The following is a 23,067-nucleotide window of genomic DNA, read 5'->3' on the forward strand; positions in this document are numbered from 1 at the left end:
ATGGTTTTCCTGCCTTAGGTAGACAAACTAGGGCTGTAGGGAGGAGAAAGTGTCTTATTTATTTATTTAAAATAAATAAAATAAATTAATAAATGGTGCAGAGGGTGGGGCTTCCTGGGGGCAGGACTTGTGATACAAGTGGTGGTGGTGCTTCTGGAGGAGAACAAGGCTGCAATACTGAGATGGGGGGGGGTGCTGGGTGTCACCTCTCTTCTGGGATGTCACCCAGTGCAGAACACACCCCACTAGTGATGCCACTGTGGTTCTGGGGCAGTTTGTAGTCCCTCTCCCAGGGGCATAGGTTTGGGGGGTGCATGGCTGGCAGCAAAGGAGAGGAGAGACCCACCTGATCAGAATCTACTGATTCCTGCAGCAGATGTACCATGCTGGAGAGAGCGCAACCTTGACATTATTTTGACCTAATTTGCACTTGGATTTGAGAGTTCCAGCACAGCAAGATAAATTGGCAACTTCTAATAAACCATTCTTTTGTTTCTTTCAATTTTAGGAAAACATAAATGATAAAAGTTTTCCCTTCTGGCTGTGGGTTGAAGGAATACTTGAACTCATTAAGAAGCACCTTCTCTCCCTCTGGAATGATGGGTAAGAATTTCAGAGGGATTTCTACTGGTATCATTGTGCTTGGGGCCTCAATTTAAAAATAAAATAAAGGAGTCTATTGTGATTACTGATAGATTTGGACATCTTAATTCTCTTGGGAAATATTATCTATTCCATATGTCTGACATTCTGGGACTTCTTAAAGATTTAAACAGTAGAGGAGATGTCAGATTAATTTTGGGTGAGCAAAGAGTGGCCCTTTGGATGATGTTGGATTTCAGGTCCCAGCATACTTCACCATTGGTTCTCCTTCCCATTGCTGATTGTAGTTGTAATCCAGCAAGATCTGGAGATTTGCACTTTGCCCATTAACTCATTAATGTCAATACATTTTCAAAAAATCCTTACAATTCTGCTAGAGAACACTGAAAACACTTTAACTGTAGTTAAAGATAAATTTTACAGCAAAAATTACTGAAAATTTTGGAAAATGTGAAAAAATAATATCAGCACACTTTATGGATTGAAAGTTACTTTGTTATTTTAACAATATAAAATGCATTATGTTTAAGCTACTTTGCAAAAAAATTATGTCTGCTATACTGAAAGTATTATTTATTCAAAAATTATTACAAATTTAAACTTACTTTTTAAATTATGTTTGTTGTTACAAATGGAACTACGAAGTCCTGAGTTGTAAGAATACCACAGCTATAAGGAACCTGCCTATTTATGAGGAGCAGGCAAAAAAATGCAATAAAAACCAAACAAAACAGCCATTTATAAAACAAGAGTTGTTTAGTTTACTGTCAGGCAAACATAAAGCACTCATTTCCATAAAAAGAACAGAGAAAAGGAAACCAACACCAGGAATGGCAATGAGGTGACCTGTATGTAGTTTTTTAGTTTTTCAAAACATAAAACATACAGCCTATGTAGCTTTTATAAATATTGTATTGGGAGTAAAATATATGAACACATTGTCTTAGATATTTTATATATGAATTGAAAATAAGATATTCCATAATTCATTTTTAAAAAAAATATCTGGTGGGAAAAAAAGATTCGGGGGGGAAGCAACCATCATTCTTTTCAATTTTTTCCACAGACCATTGCATCTCTCATTGTTGTCTAGGTATACAACAGCCATTAGAATGACCTACACTGGAGGTTCTGAAGCAGCATACAGTGCCCAAGGCATGCATATCCTGACATCAAAACCACTTTAATTAACTCGAAATTGCATTTTTATAGGGTGGTATCACTTACATCTCAAAAAGGTAGAAATAAATACACCTTGAGAGAGCTATTCTAGTTTGTCATCCACAGTAAATCATGCACTCATGTGTGCATGTGCCTTGAGCTGTATAATATAGGAGAAGCATTTTAAAAAACCACCTCCCCACCCTGAGCTAGTTCAGGATGCTGGGACAAAGCTTGCAGGTGGGTTTGTGGACTTGGGCAGAGTAAACCTGCGTGGCTTCTTCTTTTCTATGTTACAGAAGCATAATGGGCTTTATCAGCAAAGAGCGAGAGCGAGCCTTGCTCAAGGATAAAGCAAGTGGTACTTTTCTCCTGCGATTCAGCGAAAGTAGCCGAGAAGGAGCAATCACCTTTACCTGGGTAGAGGGGCCACCTCCTGGTAAGCAGAAATCGAGAAAGAACTCTTGTTGGTGTTTTGGGAGGTTACTTGTTTGGAGTACACTTCTCGGCACTCTACTCACCACCCCAGCCAGCATGGTCACTGGCTGTAGCAACCTCGCCTTCAAACTCTGTTTCCCTCTAAACCTTGTTTTAAGCTTGCTTGCATAGCTATTAGGGGTAACATAAAAATAAAAGGTTGATGGCCCTAGGAGGAAATTGGATCAAGAAAGTAAAACCAATGAAAGGCCAAATTCTGGATAGTAAATTTTGGAAACTGGGGGGAAAAAAATCAGAAATAAGCCTGTTTCAAGTGTCTGCATACCACCCTTACTAATCTTTGGTCCCAATTTTTTTCAATACTGAAATCTTACTTTATTCATACATAATCATTACATAAGGATTTGCATAATGGCAGCCAGCCTATGAAAGGAAGGAAGGCTGAGTGGACCTTAGAGCCCTGCCTGGGATCGAATTCACAACCTTGTGGCTGCAGTACTGGCATTTAACCACTGCGCCACCAGGGCTCCCTCTTTAAAGGCAGTGAAACGTGGATTGGGAACGTTGGCAACCCCAGTAGAAGAGGGAAACACAGATTGGCATGTGTGACATCCTTTCAGTTTTAGACCAGGCAGGTTGCATGAAAAGTTGAGCTTTTAATCATGTATTAACACTTCTCTCCCACTGCTGCTTTTCTCCTTTTTTACCAGATGTTTGCTTCCACTCAGTGGAACCCTACACACGGAAGGAGCTCACTGCCGTTAGCCTCCCTGATATCATTCGTGGCTACAAAGTGATGGCAGCTGAGAATATTCCTGAGAATCCACTGAAATACCTTTATCCAGATATCCCCAAGGACAATGCCTTCGGAAAATACTACTCCAGACCCAAAGAGTGTGAGCAGCTTATATTTGTTCTTTGTTTTTAAGTTACTTTTGGTAAGGAAGCTCTGGCCCCCCCAGATGGCATTGGATTTCCAGCTTCTATTAGTCTAGTATTGTAGTCAAGAGTGATTTTATTTATTGATTTATTTCAAATATCTATATCCCGTCTTTCTCCCACAATGGGACTCACAGTGCACAAAAGCAATGCATAGAGACAGTGTCCATTCACATCCTACTTGGGTGTACTTGAATGAGCTATCTCATATGTAATGAGCTCACAAATGCAAATCAGCTTATGCTGCCTTCAGCTAGCTACAATCTTTACACACATTAGTAAAAAAAAAAAAAATACACTGCATGTGTAGTTCAATTTATGCCTGCATATATCACTGACAAGACACTGGCCACAGTCTTGATAGCAGCTGAGGGCCACTTTCCATGATCTTTATAGCGGGATTTCAAGCAGGCAATGCATATTTTATTCTTATAAATTTCTTTACAACCACAGACTATTATTTCTTTTCCCTGCTTCCAAAACGGGCCCAGAACCCTGGGAGGAGGAGACAGTTGGCAGTGTGTGAATATTTAAGCATGTCTTCTCATATTTTGCAGACAACATAACTGTCAAGTTCTTTAAAAAGAAAAAAGAGCTGGCTGCAGAACCTATAGTTTGGACTTAATGTTGCAAGGTGTGACTATTTCTGTTATGCCCAGTGCACATTGGGCTGCATTCCTAGACCCAGTGGCCTGTAAATAAGCCTTATTTTTGAGTAGCCACACCTAGACTTGTACTGGTTATAGCATGGTTTTGGAATAGATGGGTGGTGTGGTTAGTTCTCTGGATACTTATGTGAGGTTTTTCTGTTTCTTTTTAAAGCCCAAGAACCCATGGATGTTGATGGTGGAGGAAAAGGATACATCAAAACTGAACTAATCTCTGTATCTGAAGTGTGAGTTTGCTGAGAAGACACCTGAGTATACTTTCCAAACACTTGAGCTTTCCTTCTAGAGTTGTCACAATGTTATGACAGGGTAGGAGGAGTCCCCTCCTTTTCTTTGCTGCTTACACAGCATGGTTATGTGCCTTCAGAGTGGCCTCTTGGGACCAGCACAGCTGAGGGGGAGCCTTTGCTCATGCCTGTGCTGATTCTGGATGCTGCATTGTGGATCTGCCTGCCTCTCACCATCACCAGCAGCATTCACTTGATGCCAGCTCCTAATGCAACACCTCCACCTGTCCCACATTTTACTCTTGCACTTGAAAAAGTATTTGATATATAGATGTCAAAATAAAAAAGTATTTTTTTTATATTGGTATAATGTGCTTCTTTAATTTGAATGTAGTCCTTGGAAATGGAAACTGTTTTCCAGTGTTTGGGGAGAGGCGTGTATGTGTAAATCAAACATGAACCATGTCCTACGTAGTTAGGTGCTGTGGGGCTCTCTCTGGATGAGGAGGGGTTAAAGAAGGGAGACAGAAATGGAAGGGTGTGTTGTCCTCAGATGAAGCTTGTATAGGAAGAGGATGATGATGAGAGGTGGGATTGATAGCTAACCTGGGTAAGGTGGGATGGGTGACTCGGCAGTAAAGTAGGCATAGTCTAACTGGGGAGCATAGAGTATGTATTGTCTCCTTTGCAGGTTGAGTCTCCCTTATCCAAAATCCTTGGGACCAGATGTATTTTCCATTTTGGAATTTTTGTTTTGGATTTTGAAATATTTGCATATCTATAATGAGATATCTTGGAGATGAGACCCAAGACTAAACATGAAATTCATTTCATGTTTCGTATGCACCTTATACACATAGCCTGAAGGTAATTATATACACAATATTTTAAATAATTCTATGTATGAAACAAAAGTCTGCACACTGAACCATCAGAAAGCAAAAGTGTCACTATCTCAGCCACTTGTGTGGATGATTTTGGAGTATTTCAGAATTCCGGATAAGGGATACTCAACCTTTTCTCCCTTTCTTCTACATATCAGTCCATTCCAAAATGGGGTTAAATTTACTGACAGATCCAAACTGCCCTCCATTCTCTAGATTTCTCATGTGTTCTCTTCTCATTATGTCTTGCCTTGGAATTATTTAGATCGTAAGCCCCAAAGACCAGACCTCTGGAGTGCATGCCTATAATGTGCATGTCTTTGCAGTGGGTGCTTTATGTGTAATCTTCATCATAACATTGAATAGGATGTGTAATCATCAGAGTCGTTCTTGAAAATGTTAAGAGAAAAACTAAGCACAGTATATAAGCAGGCATTATAAAATATTCTTGGAGTCTTCCTCTTCCTTCAAATGTATGAAGGAGGTGTGTGTAAATTCTTCTCCCAAGCTGATATAATTGACCATACATGGACAAAGAAGTTTTAATTAACAATTAATGGAAATGAGGTTTTGTTTTCATCAGTTGGATTTGCATATAACTAAAACAAAGGTTTTGAAGGGGGGAAAGGCATGTTTTCCCCTTAAGAAAGATTTTAAAAGCATACATAATAGTCCCATCTTAAGAGAGAGATTCTCTTCTGTGTGAGGATGAAGAGAGAATGCCTCTTCTAAGATGGCCTGTTTTGTTAAAACGTTGCTTGAAATGTGTTGACCAGTAAATCAGATGCCTTTATGTATAGTTTAAACAAATAATTTGCCAGTTGTTTATTTTTAAAAGTTACAGCCGTAATTTTACTTTTCTTGGGCACAGAAGTAGGCCTGGCATAGAATATGAAATGCAGCAATTTTTAGGATTTGAAAGATAGCCTTTCTCTGCCTTTATATCCTGTAACACACTTGGCATGTTGTGCAGCACCTTTCAAGTTTCTTGGTGCTAGTCCTACCTGGGATGTTACAAATGCATGAAGTTCTTCCTTAACACATGCCTGGCATTTGGGCTTGTGTGTTGTTGAGGCCAGGGGATAATACTATCATTGGCTGTAGCTCACCTACAGTGCTATCAAGGGTAACCCAAGTGCCATATGGAGAACAGCAATTCCACTGCCTTTACAGTATGAGCCAAGCCACTTGGTTCAGCAGGACAGGGAAGGTCTGCCCGCTGGCTTCTCTCAACTGTGGGCAACATCTCTTGGGCACTTATAAATTGCTAAAATATTTCTGTAGAAAAGAGGCAGTCTGTGCTAGGACTTGATTATATATTCTTGCTACCAATTCATTAGAAAAAGCTATTTTATTCTTGTTGCTTTTGTCCCTTCTTTGCCTAGCAGCCATCCTTCCAGATTGCTCTCCACTGACAACCTCTTGCCTCTGTCTCCTGAAGATTTTAGTGAAGTGGCACGAATGGTAAGCCCTACAGAAATTATGGTGAGTAAATGGCAAATAGTGTGGGTTTCTTGGAAGTCTGTCATCAATATTTAAACTTCTTTTTGTGACAAATGGCAGTCCTAAGAGACAATAATAAGAAATTATTGCAAAGTGCAGTTATCTCTGCAAATAGTTTCCCCTTTGAGTTGCTCAGTAGTTAATAATGTGCTTCCCAGTCCTTGCTTTTGGTCATAACTTTTGACTGTCAGCAGTCTTTGCCTAAATCTTTTTTCCATTTATAATCCATTTTGGTTGAGTGTCTTCCAATTATTCATTGAGAAAGTTTGAGATGTGGATTTCCTGTACCAAAAAGGTGGTTACTATAAACTGCAGAAGGCTCCGTAGTTCTGCTTATGTGGTGGGAAGCCTAGGTAGAAATCTGACTGTAGTTTCACAGTGACAGTAGTGCACAATAGCCTAAACTGAGGAAAAAATGACTGAGATCCTGGAGGAAGGTGAAGTTCCACTTGCATGCTTAGGTGGAGGTCTGGGAAGGCAAAGGTGGCCAGCAGGATAGCAGTGCAAGGGAGCTTTTCCAGTGTACCCTCCATGGTTCTTCAGGAGCCATTGTTGTGCCTGAGGACTTTCCAACAGACTTGTAGTCTGGGAAAACCATTGCACAAGGTGTTTGATTCCTCCTTAGGTAGCATTGAGAAATAGTTACATTGCTTGGCGAGGGGATGTTTATATGTGGGGATGTTTATATGTATTCTATTGGGTGGAGTAAGAGTTGCTTTGTAAGATCAAATGCTCTGTTGAAAACATCTGGAAAACTGTGGCCCGCCAGGTTTTTGGGCTACTCCCATCCACCTTTGGCAGCATAGCCTGTGGCAATAGATTATGCACATTGTAGTCTAAAACATTTGGAAGGCCACAGTTGCCCACCTGTGGCATACAGTGTAGGTACAGTTGCACTTTCTGATCATGTGCCTTTTCTTTTCCAGATATGTTCAGAATATGCATCGTAAGTGTTTGATGGACTGACCTGCAGCAAGACTTCATTTTTTCGCCTATACCTGCTAGTTTGCAGCTACTTGAGCGCTTCATTAAGGCACTAAAATCCATAGTGTACATCTGGCTCTTAAGAGACTCCATTGCTCTTGCCCTTTGGCTATTCAAGAGTAGATTGAAAACATAGAAAGGCTTCCTTGTTACCAATAAATTGTGTAGCTAGTAGTCCTGCATGGAACATTTTCCTGCTGCCTATTCAGTGGCAATGTAAACATAGAAGATGCATACTTTAGTAGGCTTTTCCAAAACAAACCGAGTTAATTGAATACCTGCCTAGTTCCCTCAGCAAAGTTGAAAGATTTTAATAATTGAGAGATGGTGTGAATTAGAAGTGTCTGGTCTTATAGAAATTGGGAAGCAAGTTACCCAGCAAGGTCACATTTCTTTTGGGTAGCAGACATGGTCATTAAGTGCCTTACTGCTGGCTTCATTTTGGTTCCAAGAGCAGTATTTCTTGCCTCCATATAATACAGGGAGGGGGAGCAGATCTTCACCTTCCAGAATACTTTAGTAGGGACTTAATTCTATCTAGTTAGGGCTGATGGCAATTGCAGCTCCAAAGGAAAAAAAAAAACTGAAGAAAGCAGTTGTCCATTCCTGCTATTATGAGATGCTGGATGTGTAGAGTTAGGTTTATTGTAGGAGCAGAATGGCAATCCTAGACAGACACTTTATTTTATTAAAATGGCAGTGTGCTGAGAGGGGCTTAATAAGAACAGTAGCCTCAGTATTTTAGGGCCAGACTGCAGCTAGGGTGCAGATGGGGGTACTCCGTGAACACTCCAAAGTTAAGACTGTAAGGTACATTCCTGTATTTGCTGCTTTTCTTACATACCCCAACCTGGCATATTTGGCTCTTGTTTTCAAAAGTCTTGGAAGTTTTCTAAACTTGGAGGGGTAAGCTGCTTCACCTTCCTTTTGGCTTTGAAACATTGTTTCTTCGCCAGTAAAAGCAGTACCCATAGAATCATAGAGTTGGAAGAGACTTCAAGGACCATCCAGCCCAGTCCCCTGCAATGCAGGAAGACACAGTTAAAGCACTTCCGACAGATGGCCATCCAGCCTCCGTTTAACCTCCAAGGAAGGTTTTTAAACTTTCATCACATTCTAGTATGGCACAGTCCTGTTGAACAGTTCTTACTTTCAGGAAGTTATTCATAATGTCTAAGCAGAATCTCTTTTCCCGTAACTTGAATCCATTACTGTGTCCCACCTCTGGAGCAGCAGAAAATTGCTTCCCCAGGCTAAACATAGCCAGCTCCCTAAGTCACTCATAAGGCACGGTTTCCACACCTTTCACCATTTGGTCACAGTCCTCTGGACATGCTGCAGCTTGTCCACATCCTTCTTGAATTGTAGTGCCCAGAAATGGACACAGAATAGAGTGGTACTATTACTTCCCTCAATGCTATACTCCTGTTTGTATAGCCAGTATGGATCAACCCATAAAACAAAAGGGATAGTGCTCAAAGTGATGATAGTACAGGCATCAAACAGGATTACCCTTTCTACTTTATTTTTCACCAAGGGTACCTTTTGAGGTGTGGCTCAAAGAAATGTGTGTAACAATCAATTTGGGTTCTCTTTGAGTGTGTGCATTGGAATACTGAGATTCAATGCATGGAATATTGAGGGATGACACAGTCTCTTGCGTGCTTCACTGCAAGTCCAATGAAGATTAGTGCATGAGGTAGATTTACTGAAACCTTCTATACTTCCGTCTGCAGGCCAAGAAGCCTGTTAATCTAATTACATCAGGGTGCTGCAATGCACACTAGACTCCTATGTTTCAACAAATAGAATATTCGCAAACCTAGCAAGGGATAGTGTGAATCATGCAGCTCTCCAGCTGTGATGTTGAATTGCATTTCCCATCACTGTCAGCTAGCATACCCAGTGGTGAGACATGCTGGGAGTTTGAATCCAACAATATTTGGGAGGGTAGCATGATTCCACCCCAGTATATGTTAAACCTGTCCGCTTCTCCAGCACTTGGAAATGTTACTGTTTTTGACCACATCTTCCAGAGTCTTTCACCCAGCATATATGTTTATTTATCAGAAGCAGTAGTTGACAAATTCTGGGAGTTGAGAGCCAAAAAGGCAACTTACTCAGCCTGGTTTTATAGAGAGAAAGACAATGTTGTCAAATGAACACCTTCATGATAGATACCTCCCCCACCTACAAGAAAAAATACATGCTTTTGATGTTTCTATACAGACTAATGTGAAAATATTGACACATGCCTCATGTGGGAACAGAGATTGCAAATCAGGAAAGGTAAATTGCAAATAAGCAAGCTAAACAATATTTTTAATATGGTTCTTTATTATGTTGTAAAATGCAACACCATTGGTTTTGTAATCCTTAAAATAAATCTTACTTCCAGAACTGGTACAGCTCAAGTATTTAAGATTAGATTAAATCATGGGAAACCTGTCAAAAGCAAAATACATTCATCATGGTTTATTTTCTACAATAAAGAATGTCAAATGTCAAGCCAAATCAGTCACAATTTACTCAAGAGGGTTACTAATAATCCTGCTCTGAAAGAAGCTAAAAGACACCAGTCTGTTAACAACACTTTTAAAAATATATGAGATAAGGGTTCTAAGACCATTGTAATATTAGTGTACAAAGCATAGCTGGCGTTAAAATACAGTCGCCCCTCCATTTTTGCAGACTTGAAGTCTGCATCCCTCGCTCATTTTTGGAAAACGGAGGGGGGCAAAATGGGCTATGTGCCGCAATTCAAGCCAATGGGGTTTGAATATAGGCAAATTTCTGTTTTCGGGGTGGGTGGGTTCCGGAATGGATCCCCCGCGAAAACGGAGAGGCGACTGTAATAGCACTGAGAAATAACCAAAATAAATCCACATAGAAATGAACTGCCTCCACTGGACACACACACTTTACAAAATACAACTTCCTCTTTTAATGAGGAAAGCGAAGACTATTTTTGCAAAAGAAACTGATGCTTGAAGTAGCTCCTATATACTACTGGCAGCTGGGGGGGAAAGACCAACAAATCTCTTAAGCTATTTAGGCTAAATGGCTTTGATTTATTGTATGGATATTTTGCAGCATTACTGTTTGATTATAAAGTAAACAATGATTGCTAAATATACTCTATGGAAATGTTAAGTTACCAGGATATATTCTACTAGCTTAATGGGCTGATAGATGTTCACAGCTGCTCATCCATTTTGGGGTAAAGAAAGCTCAGAGGCTTCATTGCACCAGGCATCTGGCTGCAGATGGACTTCAGATGTTTCAAACAATATTGCTAGATGCATTCCAGAAAAGTGTTTTGAATTGACTAAAACAACTACAGAGAATGAACAAACATCTTGTGAGTACAGTATGCCATTTAAGGAGGAACCCCTGTGGAAGTGCTTGAAAAAACGCCCCAGCCCAAACATGTCAGACCTACTGATTTAACAAATGATCAGAGGCTTAGATTGAACTATGCTAGTAGAGATCTCCTCAAATAGCCCAACTTCAACCACTTTACTATGAAAAGCTTATTCCTCTCCTTTCACACAATGTACATTTGTCTGCTTCTACCCTGACTCCTATTACACCATCTCATAATCCGATGCCACCAAGAAAGGAGCACGAAATAGAAGGAAAATGGCAAAATGGGTGAAAGCAACATAATGGCCCTGGTGTGCTCCGCAACTATCTTGGAAGTTTACTGTAATATCCTTAAAATGACCCTTGTTTTCTTTTGGTATGAAGTCCACTCCTACAGTGTTTACCTACACATGAGCTTAATTGAAATTTTAAACTTCAAAGCATCAGGTTCTGTACGTAAGAGTCATGGGTTCATGAACAGAACATTTGCCAGCATTAAAAAATATGGAAGAGAAAACATGCTTTTGGTATTGAGTGATACATATAACGACCAAAAAAACAAAACAAAAACACCTGAGTAGAAGCAGCAGGCGCTAGTGACTGAAGAATATTTTATTTTAACAGCTGAATATTTGGAGTATGGAGGGAAGGGAAAAAAAGAAGTAAGGTATAAAGATGTGAAGTAAGCAACTCTAATATCTGAGATGATTTAATTACATTCCTCTATGCTTTTTGGTCAGACAAACCATGAAACAGATTCCCTGATAAAACTATGAACAAAAAAGTGTAGCCCATGAGCCACAGTCGCCAGTCTACACCTTTTGAGAATTGCACGATGTAAACAGGTATCGTGGGGGAGTTAAAAGACACAAATAAAATGTAAGTGCAGGTTTGATGCTCAGTGCATCCAGGCTAAATCCACATCAGCGACAACTCTTGAAATCTAGCAAGACCACATTTACACTTGCACACAGTAGCAGCCCAGTTCCACACACAGACACACTTCCAGAGAGCTTCATTGATCTATCTTTTTTTAAAAAGCAAGCGGAGCAGAAAAAGCTCTTGACCACGGAGTAAAGCTTCATGGAGAACAAAAAAATGAGTAGTGCAGAAAGCCGATGACAACCAAGTTTTTCCTCCTCTATCGGTTACACGTAACACGAGGTAATAATTGCTCACATCAAGAAGAGACTCTTGGGGAGGTTTTCTTTTCTGAAAGAAACTAGATTTGTCCTTTGCAATGAAGAAAGCTTCTGTTAACACTGAAACAAAGCGATACTTCTGGAAAATATACATCACTATCCAATAGAAACACACACGCTCTTCATAATCATTTTTTCCACAATAAGGTAATTTTGATTCTTGGGAACAGAAGAGAGTTATAGTAAGCCGTCTAGGTTTTTCTGTACAGTTTGACTTTCCTTTCCATTGCTGGAATCATCTGGAGGTGTATACTGAACCTGATACTCTTGGAGAATTTTAAATACATCATGATGTCCAAAGTGTAAAGCTTCATCCATAGGCGTGTTGTTCCATCTGCAAAAGGAACAATTTTCAAGGTTAATAGGATGAAAGATGCCTAAACAGAACAATATCAAATCAGAACATTGGTAAACTACCTCTAATTGTTGTACTATAACTTCTATCCTTATTTACACTGTTAATACTACAACATATTAAGGATGAAATTCAACAGTGTCTATCCACCATAAAACGAACAAAGTTGACAGAATGGGTTCATCCATCTCCTTCGACCCTCCCCAAATCAGCTTGGCAGACTCAAAGAGTCTTTGGAAAAGATTTGGAGCAAAGGCAGAGACATACAGGGAGGGAAATTCCATTATACCATGGAAAGATATGAGTGCCAGGCAGGGTAAAAACTGAAACATCGGGAAAACCTTTTTTCCTCTGTCCCCCCCCCCTTCTCTTGTACTTTCCTTCTTGAAAAGCAAATAAAATCTAAATCCAAATCAACACTCAAATGTTTAAGTACGTTTTACATTCTAAAAGCAGTGGCAAAGCAGATAGCTAATGCATTCTGTGAATTTCGGAAGAATCTCAAACTATCCAAGTATTATTTTTAGCAATGTTAACTTTCACACCATCTTCTTTAAATAGAAAAATCCTTAGCAGTAAACCAGAAAAGCACCTCAAAGTGTCCAGAAAGGCATATACAGCATCTCAAAATATCCTGCCTTTCTGGTTATTCCAGGCAGCTTGTTTGCTAAAATGAACGCATGGTTTTTAGTATCACCGTATAGGGAAGCACTTCCTTGTCCCAACTAACCCAAGTGATTTACAGAATATACAGTAGATATGGCTGTGGTGAACAGAAGGAACTAGGTTTGGATGTGTTAGGGACCATCAGCCATGGAGGAAACAGCATGGATATGCAATCATGGCATTTCACAATCCTCCTGCAGGGTGCATGTTTACTTTCCTGCCCAAGATAATAGTCACTCTTCATGACATGGGACATAATCCCAAGGCCCTTAGTTTGTTTTCATTTTATTCTAGCAAGAAACTGTTCTGTATGTGAAGTCGAAGGCTTTCATGGCCAGCATCCATAGTTTTTTGTGGGGTTTTTGGGCTCTGTGGCCATGTTCTAGAAGAGTTTATTCCTGACATTTCGCCAGCATCTGTGGCTGGCATCTTCAGAGAATGCACCTTCGTGATCATGGTGTCTCCCCTGCCAGGTAAGTCCTCTCTGAAGATGCCAGCCACAGATGCTGGCGAAACATAGGGAATAAACTCTTCTAGAACATGGCCACATAGCTTGAAAAAAGCACAAAAAACTATGTTCTGTATGTGTTCTCTAAAAAAACAAAACAGTATAACTCAAGGTGAAATTCAAAATGCATTTTGTTCTTTTTTGCCAGGAACAAACAGGATGGCTGGATAACACATCTCAGACATGACAAAAGTGAGCCTTCTACTTTCACAGGGTCTCACCATGCGTGATCTGTTCTGAATTAGGTGCATGTATGCTAAGTGACCCAACAGATTTAGGCATGACCATATCTGTGCCTTCAAATCACCTGTTGACTTATGGTGACTCCCTGAATTTCATAGGGTTTTCTTAGGCAAGGAATACTCAAAAGTGGTACGCCATTGTCTTCCTGTGAAATATAGCCCCATAGCACCTGATTTTCTTTGGCAGTTCCCCATCCAAGTACTAAACAGGCTTGACCCCCTTTAGCTTTCAAGATCAGATGGGATCTGGCACCTTCAGAATACATGGCTCCTTAAGCAGAATGAACATAGGTTCAAGCTGCAAGTGTGTTACTTTGTACAGGGGTGCATGCTGACAATACATCAATGTGCCTGATCAGAGTATCAATGTAAGAATTACCGTTATTTTAATGAATGATTCCACCCCACATTACCCTCTGTGAATATGCAGACATTTTGTTCGGTAAATAAGCCTAGAGTGTAAATCCCAGTCCCAAAAGAGCTAACAGATGGCTTCTTAAATTGGACAGAATTATTAAATTCCATATAAAGCCTGAGCTTGAATTCCTCGGAGACCACTGCATGTGAAGCCAATGCAAGCATAATTGAATTGACTGTTAAAACTCTACTATATTTTTAGTGCAGATGCTCACCTGTCTTTGGGAAAAGGATTCACTTTGCACGCTTCCAGCAAAAATTTAACTACCTCGACGTGACCTACAATACAGAAATACAGATAATTACATATGCTCATTATATTCGCCACCCTAAAGCGTAACAGCTGCTTCAGTCATTTACTCATTGTTCCAACCTTCTGCGGCAGCTACGTGCAAAGCAGTCCGGGAATCGTAGTCTCTCTGCTCCATATCCATGCCTGACAAGGCAAATCTGAAAGGAAAGTAGGAAAATATAAAGAGAAGAATCCACTAACAGCGAAGGCAGAACTGCCTAGCGCAGTGGGTCACAGTTTCTGAAATCTGGAGCCTAGTTAAAATTGGAAACCCACTTCATTCTTTATACTACAAACAATCACATACATCTTATCTTGTTCTACCTTCACTCATAAGGCACAAAGCATCCCTTCTTGACTGACTGGGCAATGCTTCAAGGCTTCTCAAGCATCTGACAGATGTAATACCACCTACTCCTTTCGGAGAATGCCCCCAGATTCATGGTAGGTGTACTGAGTTGTGTCTGTGGAACATTAGTCAAGGAGCTGGTATTTTCACCCATCCATACACATTTGTTATAATATACCACATATATATGACAGGTTGCTCTAAAAGCTGACATTTAACTGTTTCCCAGTTTCACTGCACTCAGCCTGAGTTTTGGGTACCCTTAAGGACAAGTCAGCAGATCCCTATCTGAGAGCAGGACTCTTCCTCCTCTTTCAGGGCCCTTTCACACTACCCAGTTATAGCACTATAGTTCCACTTTAGCTACCATGGCTCCATCCTATGGAGTCCTGGGATTTGTGGTTTAGGGAAGGATACTTAGAATTCAATGCTTAAAAGCTCTTGTTGTTGTATGTCTTCAAGTTGTTTCCAACTTATGTCAACCCTAACAGGGTGTTTTCTTGGCAAGATTTGTTCAGAGGAGGTTTACCATTGCCTTCCCCTGAGGCTGAGAACATATGACTTGCTCAAGGTCAGTAGGTTTCCAGAGTCATAGTCCAGCGTGCAAACCACTCTACCACACTGGCGCTCCTAAGAGCTCTAGCGTCTCACTGAACTACAAACCGCAGGATTCCAAGGTAATTCAATTGGAATACTGCTGTAACTGTGTAGTATGAAAGAGTCCTTGGGCTGCTGCCACACTAAGGAATTAATGCACTGCTTTAATTGTAATGGCTCCATCCTAGGGAATCCTGGGACTTGTAGTTTGTTGTGACACCAGAGCTCTCTGACAAAGAAGGCTAAGTCTCTCACAAAACTACAAATCCCAGAATTCCCTAACATTGAGCCATGGCAGCTAAAGCAGTGTCAAACTGCATTAATGCAGCCTTATAGCCTCAGGGTGAAGGAAGAGGGGGGAAAGGCACAATCCTGAAGCGTCTAGGGAAGATTGGAGTATTCTGTCAAGCGTAGACAAGTCCAAAGAGAAGCTGTGGCCCTACTGAACTATAAATCCAACCATCTCTCACTATTGTCCAGGCTGGATGGAGTTGCTGGGAGCTGAAGTCTAACAACACCTAGAAAAATGACAGTTCCACTAGTTCTGAATTACGGTAAACTCACAAATATATAATAAGAGTATGGCTTATTCATGACAAATATTGACATGACATCCTTTTGCACAGGGTAGAGTGGGTTTCTTTCAAAACAGTAGTTACGCATCAATTCAGATTTGCTAAAAGCTGGCTATCAGTTAACAACCAAGTCAGAATGAACAGTGCGCTGCCAGAGAAACTGAGTCTCAAGTCACCCAGAAGTATGCAGAGGAAGAAAGCCCAGTCTTCTTCAGACAAACTTGTCTATTGATCTAACAGGATCGTTGCAAGAAAGAAATGGAATAATCCCATACTGTTCTGAGTTGCTTGGGGGAAATGATGTTGTTGTTGTCAAATGTGACTGTCTGACTATCATTGCAAACACTTCTGTATTTCAAAGATGTTGCAGGCATGAAATGACTCCCATGGGGTTTCCTTCCCTTCTTCTTGGGCCATGCTGGGGACAGTAACAGAAACTAAAGGGACGGAGGGCACTGGCTGCAGTACGCACATTGAAGGAGGCTTCATTATGACAAAATACATCCACATCCCAAATCCACTAAACAGTGATACCTTTATTGGGACAACCAAACTGCACAAAATACATATTGCAAGCTTTTTTGTTTATTTTGGTTGTCCCTATAAAGGTATCACCATATTGTGGATTTTGGACATTACTTTACTTTCTTACATGGCCAAGACAGCTAGCCCTGGGTATAATCTTTATTGCAGTTATGCATTTATAACCTAGAGTTGCAGAACTGCAACTGTTTGTATTCACTAAGATTACCCCATGTTCCACTGTCAGTCCGATTACAAGGAGAAGGATGTGTCCTGCACTCTTCCACCAGTGAACCAAGGCCAGGAATGTTATTTAGTATCTAAATAACTTAGTAACTAAAGGGGCATCTACACTGTCAAAATAATTCAGTTTCAGGATTTATGGATTTAAAAATCCATAGAAAAAATTGAAAAGGATTGGGGAGAGATGATAAAATACCTAAACTCAATACAATTTTTTAAAAAATGGTGGTAAAAATAAAATTATTAAAGGTTCTAATTATTAAACATTAACAGGTTGTAGAAAGATACCTTTAAGAACATAAAATCGTCTTTTGGAGGATTTTTTAAAAAGATATAAAATTGGTACATAAACTTACTTCATAGCGGTTAATCGTAAATGAAGCATAGATAATTCGTTGAGATAGAGGGATATTGACTGGTTATTAATACGGAAATTAAGAGAAAAGAATATTGCAAGTAGAAACCTCTAAGAGGAGGATAGGAAGCACTGTTTGTTTTTTAAAAGATATAGTATTAGGTAGTTTTTCATAGTTTGTGTTATGTTTGTATTATTTTTGTGTAAGGTACACTGTGTTATGTCTGTGACTGTTAATATTGTTAATAAAAATATAGATATAGATATAAATATATATAGAGAGAGAAAATTCAAATTGACACCACTTTAAGTGCTGTAGATCCATCCTACAGAATCCTGGGATTTGTAGTTTTACAAGATCTTTAGCCTTCTCTGCCAAAGAATGCTGTTGCCTCACAAAACTACAAATCCCAGGATTCTGTAGGATGGAGCCACATCACCTAAAGTGGTGTTAAACTGCATTATTTTGACAGTGTAGATGCACCCAGATCCTGTTTGGAAAACAGTAACTTGAACCCAGAATGCCCAAAGTCAAGGAACTGTGGGAATGGCAATTCAGAACATCTGCATTGAGGAGGTTGGGAAATATGCCATTTCTAACATTTATATATCACATTTTAACCATGAGTTCAAGGCAACTTACAACAATTAAAACAATACATTTTGAAGAAAATTATCTGCAAAGAAAAGAGCAATTACAAATCCAACTATACGGTGCAAATTTAGTACAAGAGCTACAGTATGATGCCTCTTAAAACTGACTGGTTAAAGAGAAAGTAAGATTGTATTGCACACACACATACACAAACTCACACACACATACACACATTACATTGCAACACGGAGCAAACATTTCACAGCCATATTGATTTTACCTTCTCAGCGCAGACACATCACCTGTGTAGGCAGCAAACAAGAGATTTATTACAGATTTCACCTGTAAAGAAAAAAGAAAAGAAATTACTTATAGGGTTATTTCCCTCCCTTCGTCTTTGTCCTGGGAAGCTTGAAAGTGACTGAAACATCCCTGAGACACCCCAAACCTTCCTGTCTGTCTCACTGACTATGACCTTACATTTGTGTATATAACTGTAACACTCCAGATAGCTCAGGATAATTTCAAAGCAACTCAGCTGCTGGTTCTGGCCCAAAGTTGGCACTGGAGACAGACAGCAAACAAGACGGGGAGAAACTATTTTGAGTGCCAGTCGGAGTAGGATTTTAGGATTGGTGGGTGTAGGATTGCTTTTCGTTTGCTGCAGCCATTTTACGCACTTTTAAAAAATGCCACAAGTAATGGGTGAATGAAAAGTGATGTTTGAAAAAGAGGTTTACCTGAAAGTACCAGGTGTTCAGGCTCTTGCTATTTCACATTCTAGGCTTAGCAGTTATTTCTGACGTTCTGAGCAAATGTTCTCTCATCTACTGTATAAACACAAGGCCAAGATTGCTTGAGAGCCTCTTTGCATAGTATATCTAATGTGAACTTAAAAATAGTTTGCATACCTCCCTACAAAGGGCTGTACCTGCTGGAATCGGAAAACTGTGCATCCACGCTTTCACAAGTGACCATAGCCCATCACTTGGGGACTACAGCAGTAGAAACAGGTAGTCAGGGCTCCCTAGTATGTTCCCTCTTTGGCTGCAGAAATAATCCTGCTTGACACTATTTTAATTGCAATGGCTCATTGCTATGGAATTCTGGGATTTGTAGTTTTGTGGGATTATTTTGCCTTCGCTGTCAGAGAGCTCTGGTGCCTCAACAAACTAAAATTCCCAGTATTCCAAAGTGCTGAGCTATGGCAGTTAAAGTAGTGTCAAACTGGATTATTTCTGCAGTGTGGATGCAGCCTGTATTTGTCTGCTCTGTTGCTTCTCACCTATAGACGGACACCCTTCAGGGTTTTCTTTTCCTTCTACATTCCTTGCCCTTTCTTTTAATCATGCAGCCTTTGGCTTAATACTCTATCTATTCTCTTTCCCAAACATGTAGTTCAACCTTATACATTCTTTGTTTACAACAAATAGTCTCCTATTGATGGTTCCAAACATCAGCCTCCATATAAGTTGACTGTTTCCATTTGTGTTCCTTCATGGAAGGAAGACTCTTTTGTCCCATGGAAGTTTTTGAGTGGAAACGTGAAGGGAACAGTTTTCATGGTTTTTTCTTTTCTACTGCATACCCTGCACCATTCCTCTGCTATTCCATGGGAGCCACCAACCTTGGGGTGGGCTGTGTGTATGGAGGGAACCCTCAGAGTAAAGAAGGAATCACATCCACCATTCATTTTATGTTGGACCCTTGGTATCTGCTGGGGTTTGGTTCCAGGACTCCCTGTGTTCAAGTCCCATTATATACCATGGCATAGAATGGTGTCTCATATAAAATGGCAAAATCAAGGTTTGCTCTTTGGAATTTATATGTTTTTAAAATATTTTCAAGCTCTGAATGTTTGAATCCATGGATAAAGAATCTGTGGAGATAGAAGGCCAACTGTACTAAATCAAAGAATAAAACTGGGACAAAATTGGATCCATGACACCCTCAAGGTAAATTGTACAGAGAGTAGAGAGACATGAGTTGTCACTGCATAGTTATACAAAGTGATCTTCAGAGGCAATGCTCATCTGTCTTTCCAGACGTACTTCTGAAAACAATGTGAGGGAAAACTCCAAGTGTTAGTCCAAATTAATAAACTGACTGATTTAGCAGAGCATTCATAAGTATTGAATTTCCAAGTCCCCATGGATTCAACAGGTCTGCTCTAATGGTAATTGACAATTAGACTTAGACCTTATATATTTTAAACCTCACTTGGCTCTCCTTTGCTGGAAGGCAAAGACTTTAAACTGGCTTCTGAGCATTAAGTGTGTGTTAAGGTTTTTGTTTTTTTTAATGGGGGCATGATGTACTTTTTTCTTGGTTATGTTTTAAATGCTTTTAAATTGCTTTGTAACTAAATGCTATTTCAAACCATGTGTTCGTTTTTTTAAATTCCTTTTTACTATTATAATTGATTTTAACAATTTCAATCCGTTGTTAGGTCACCTTGAGTCCCACACCAGGAGAAAGATGACAGACAAACAAACAAATATTGGCCACTGCAGAATACAAGATCTCCGAACAGTGATGCTGCATTTCTGGAGGTTTCAGGTGCAGCCAGAATTCTCATTAAGCAACTCTGTGAATTTATAGTAAGATGCAATGGAAGACAGACACTTGTGTGCCTATATATGGTTACATATATAGATTACATTGCCTAAGTTTGGGCAAACTTATGTGATCAGTTGTACTTCTATGAAATAAAATTTGAGCTGCAAACCCATCTTTCCAATAAGGTGGACTGGGTCAGTAATAAGGAGAACAAATGTCTTGCACCGTGGCTAATATTTGTGGCCTCTTTTCTTCCTATGTCCAGCAAACAGAATTATAAACCAACAACCAGAATCAAAGAATTGTAGAGCTGGAAAGGATCGCAAGGGCCATGCAGTTCAGCAAAGATGTAGGATGTTACAAAATGTGAACATGATAAAAGAGGCATTTGCAAGAATGTGTCCTCTTTCCTTGCTCTTGGTGGACAAGAGATAAAGGGTCCTTGACCATTTTGCTTCGATACAAAGGCCGTAAAATGAAATTGGCAGAGTAATGTGAGAACCAAGACAACTGTGAATTCACAAGGGTCCAGTGTTTCCAGCCATTCCCTGCTTCTGCACACAAGATAAATTGTTGCCATGGAATTTATACTTGCAATTTGTTTTAAAAATCTATATATTCTGAGAAGGCAACAGATGGGTCTTCAAAAGGAGAGTGGGAAGAGGGAAGACAAGGTGTAGAAGGAAAGAGGCCAAAGGGGTCAAGGGAGCAGCCGAGATGAGTTAAAGCTACGTGAAGAAAAATATACAAAGCCTGCTCAAGTTTAGATATTAAATCATTATACTTTTCCCTCCTATCCAATGGTTAGTAGATGAAGTACAACAGAAAGGCAAAACAAACAAACAAACAAACAAATTCTCTAGAAAGGATTAAAAAAAGTCTGCCAAAAATGGTGCAAGATCCAAGATGTTATTTCTGTCTGAGTACATTATGAAGCTAAATGTCATTCCTGACCTCCTCCCACAGACTTGTAAAAAGCCAGTCATTGTCTTCAATACATAAAAACAGAGAGAAAATCAGAGACCCAGCAGGTACAGAACTAGAATCAGACCCGACGAACACAAATGGCTCCAAACTAATGTCCTAAATTATAACATAGCCTTCACAGCTCCATCACCTACTGGTAATCCAACAATACTGACCAAATCATGAGGAATGGACAGAAAAATAATTACAACTAAAATTAATGTGGTGTGGCAAGAACCATAACTGGATTCCCAGCTTTCTCTTACCATGTTAAAACAGTGACTGGGTTAGAATTTTGACCAGAGTAACAGCAGAAGGTGAGGAAATGCTCAACTTCTCCTGTTGTTTTCCCAAAATGCCTCATTTTGTGCTGCTAGGACAACCCACAGTATCTCTACAGTGTCTGTTCACACCTTCCCATTACATGTGTTGGTTCTCCATAGTGCTAACTGCAAAACTCTATGAATATCAGAGGAACAGTAGTGAGCGTGGGGATCATGTCTGTGTTGGAGACAATGAGAAAACTCTATGAATATCAGAAGATAAGAACATAATGTATTGAGAGTAAGGCAATCCAGTGACTCTTAGGCTGAGATCCTACATTGTCCAGCATGGTGTAGGAGTCCCACAGGTGGAATGCTAGTACAGTTGCCCACACACCTCCTCCAGGACTCATAGTTTTGCTGTGATGCCCCCCCCCCCCCGAATAGCCATCCCATGACTCATGGGAAACAGGGTGGAGGGATCAGAGAAGCATCCGGCTATGGTTCCATAACTGTATACCGACTAACATCAGTCGTCTGGGTCCTAGTCAGAGCAGGCAGGATATAAATAATAATAATAATAGTAACAACAACAACAATAATCATTATCATCTTCTTCTGAGGAGATCCACTGGGGGTTTGGGGGGATGATGGCACTGGGCTGTGTCTGACTATGGGGTATTCAGCTGGGCCATCACAACAAAGCTGTGAGTCTTAGGGATAACTTGATCTTAGTTAAAGGTGGAAAATCAACTTCCATTATGACCAAACAAAGATATACAGTTGGCCTTCTGTATCCATGGATTCAACTATCTGTGGCTCATATATATATTCCCAAAAGCAAACCTTGATTTTGCCATTTCATATAAAGCATTTTACTACACCATTGTATTTCATGGGAGTTGAACATCCATGGATTTTGGTATCCTGGAACCAAACCTCAGCAGATACCAAGGGCCCACTGTACACAGATGAAAGGTAGTCTGATGCTTGTATAACACACTAGCAAGATAATGGCTTTAGAGTCCTAGATGGATTGTTTAAAAACTGAGGAGGCATGAGCCAAGAACAAAAGATCCTTATTTTAAAATTCTGTCCTCTATAGGAGACCTGTCAGTTCATTTTTAAATGGAGAAAGGTCACCGCTCAGCGGCAAAACACATCCTTTACAAGAAAACATCTCCTGTTCAATCCTGGGGATCCCAACAGAGCAGAGAAAAGCTTCCATCTGAAATCCTCAGAAGTTGTTGACCTTTCTTCTTGACAATACTGAGTGAGGAGAACCAGGGGTTTAGCTCATGAGGCATCGTCTTAGGCTCAAGAACTTAACAGCCACAAGTTGCAATCAATCACATTTTACTGAGGTGAATAAAATTAGAGTGACTGCTACAGGAAAAATGAAATCGGGGAGTACAACTCTCAGCATCCCTCAGGCAAAAAACCTAGTTGTATCATAACTTGGATGAAAGCCACATCGTTACCAAAATGGGATGTTATCCAAGGCTTAAATCCACAACATCATCCAACCCGCCGAGGAGTCTCTGTAAAGGAGTGAATGTCATGCCTTACTGCATATTTTGGTGACAAC

At 40.0% G+C, this 23,067-nt stretch overlaps 2 protein-coding genes across 8 annotated transcripts in view; one reads left to right on the forward strand and one right to left on the reverse strand.

The window, feature by feature from the left end:
- Positions 1 to 8,663, forward strand: part of STAT1 (signal transducer and activator of transcription 1) — a 40,233-nt gene extending 31,570 nt beyond the window's left edge. Inside the window, exons 19-24 of one of the 3 annotated variants that reach the window (XM_042476587.1) lie at positions 509 to 603; positions 2,064 to 2,203; positions 2,913 to 3,098; positions 3,964 to 4,036; positions 6,309 to 6,405; positions 7,350 to 8,663. In XM_042476587.1, coding sequence (XP_042332521.1) covers positions 509 to 603; positions 2,064 to 2,203; positions 2,913 to 3,098; positions 3,964 to 4,036; positions 6,309 to 6,405; positions 7,350 to 7,373 — 615 coding nt within the window. In that variant the 3' untranslated portion in view covers positions 7,374 to 8,663. The remainder of the gene's footprint in view (positions 1 to 508; positions 604 to 2,063; positions 2,204 to 2,912; positions 3,099 to 3,963; positions 4,037 to 6,308; positions 6,406 to 7,349) is intronic. The other 2 variants (XM_042476604.1, XM_042476596.1) reach the window with 2 other exon arrangements.
- A 1,063-nt stretch (positions 8,664 to 9,726) lies between these two features.
- GLS (glutaminase) overlaps positions 9,727 to 23,067 on the reverse strand; it is a 45,324-nt gene continuing 31,983 nt past the window's right edge. For all 5 annotated transcript variants that reach the window (XM_042480615.1, XM_042480383.1, XM_042480551.1 and 2 more), the window contains 4 exons: positions 17,972 to 18,033; positions 14,537 to 14,613; positions 14,379 to 14,442; positions 9,727 to 12,309 (listed from right to left, as the gene is read on the reverse strand). In XM_042480615.1, the coding sequence (XP_042336549.1) occupies positions 12,153 to 12,309; positions 14,379 to 14,442; positions 14,537 to 14,613; positions 17,972 to 18,033 (360 nt within the window). In that variant the 3' untranslated portion in view covers positions 9,727 to 12,152. The remainder of the gene's footprint in view (positions 12,310 to 14,378; positions 14,443 to 14,536; positions 14,614 to 17,971; positions 18,034 to 23,067) is intronic.

This window comes from Sceloporus undulatus, chromosome 1, assembly GCF_019175285.1.
Source record: "Sceloporus undulatus isolate JIND9_A2432 ecotype Alabama chromosome 1, SceUnd_v1.1, whole genome shotgun sequence".
In the NCBI taxonomy this organism is placed as follows: Eukaryota; Metazoa; Chordata; class Lepidosauria; order Squamata; family Phrynosomatidae; genus Sceloporus; species Sceloporus undulatus.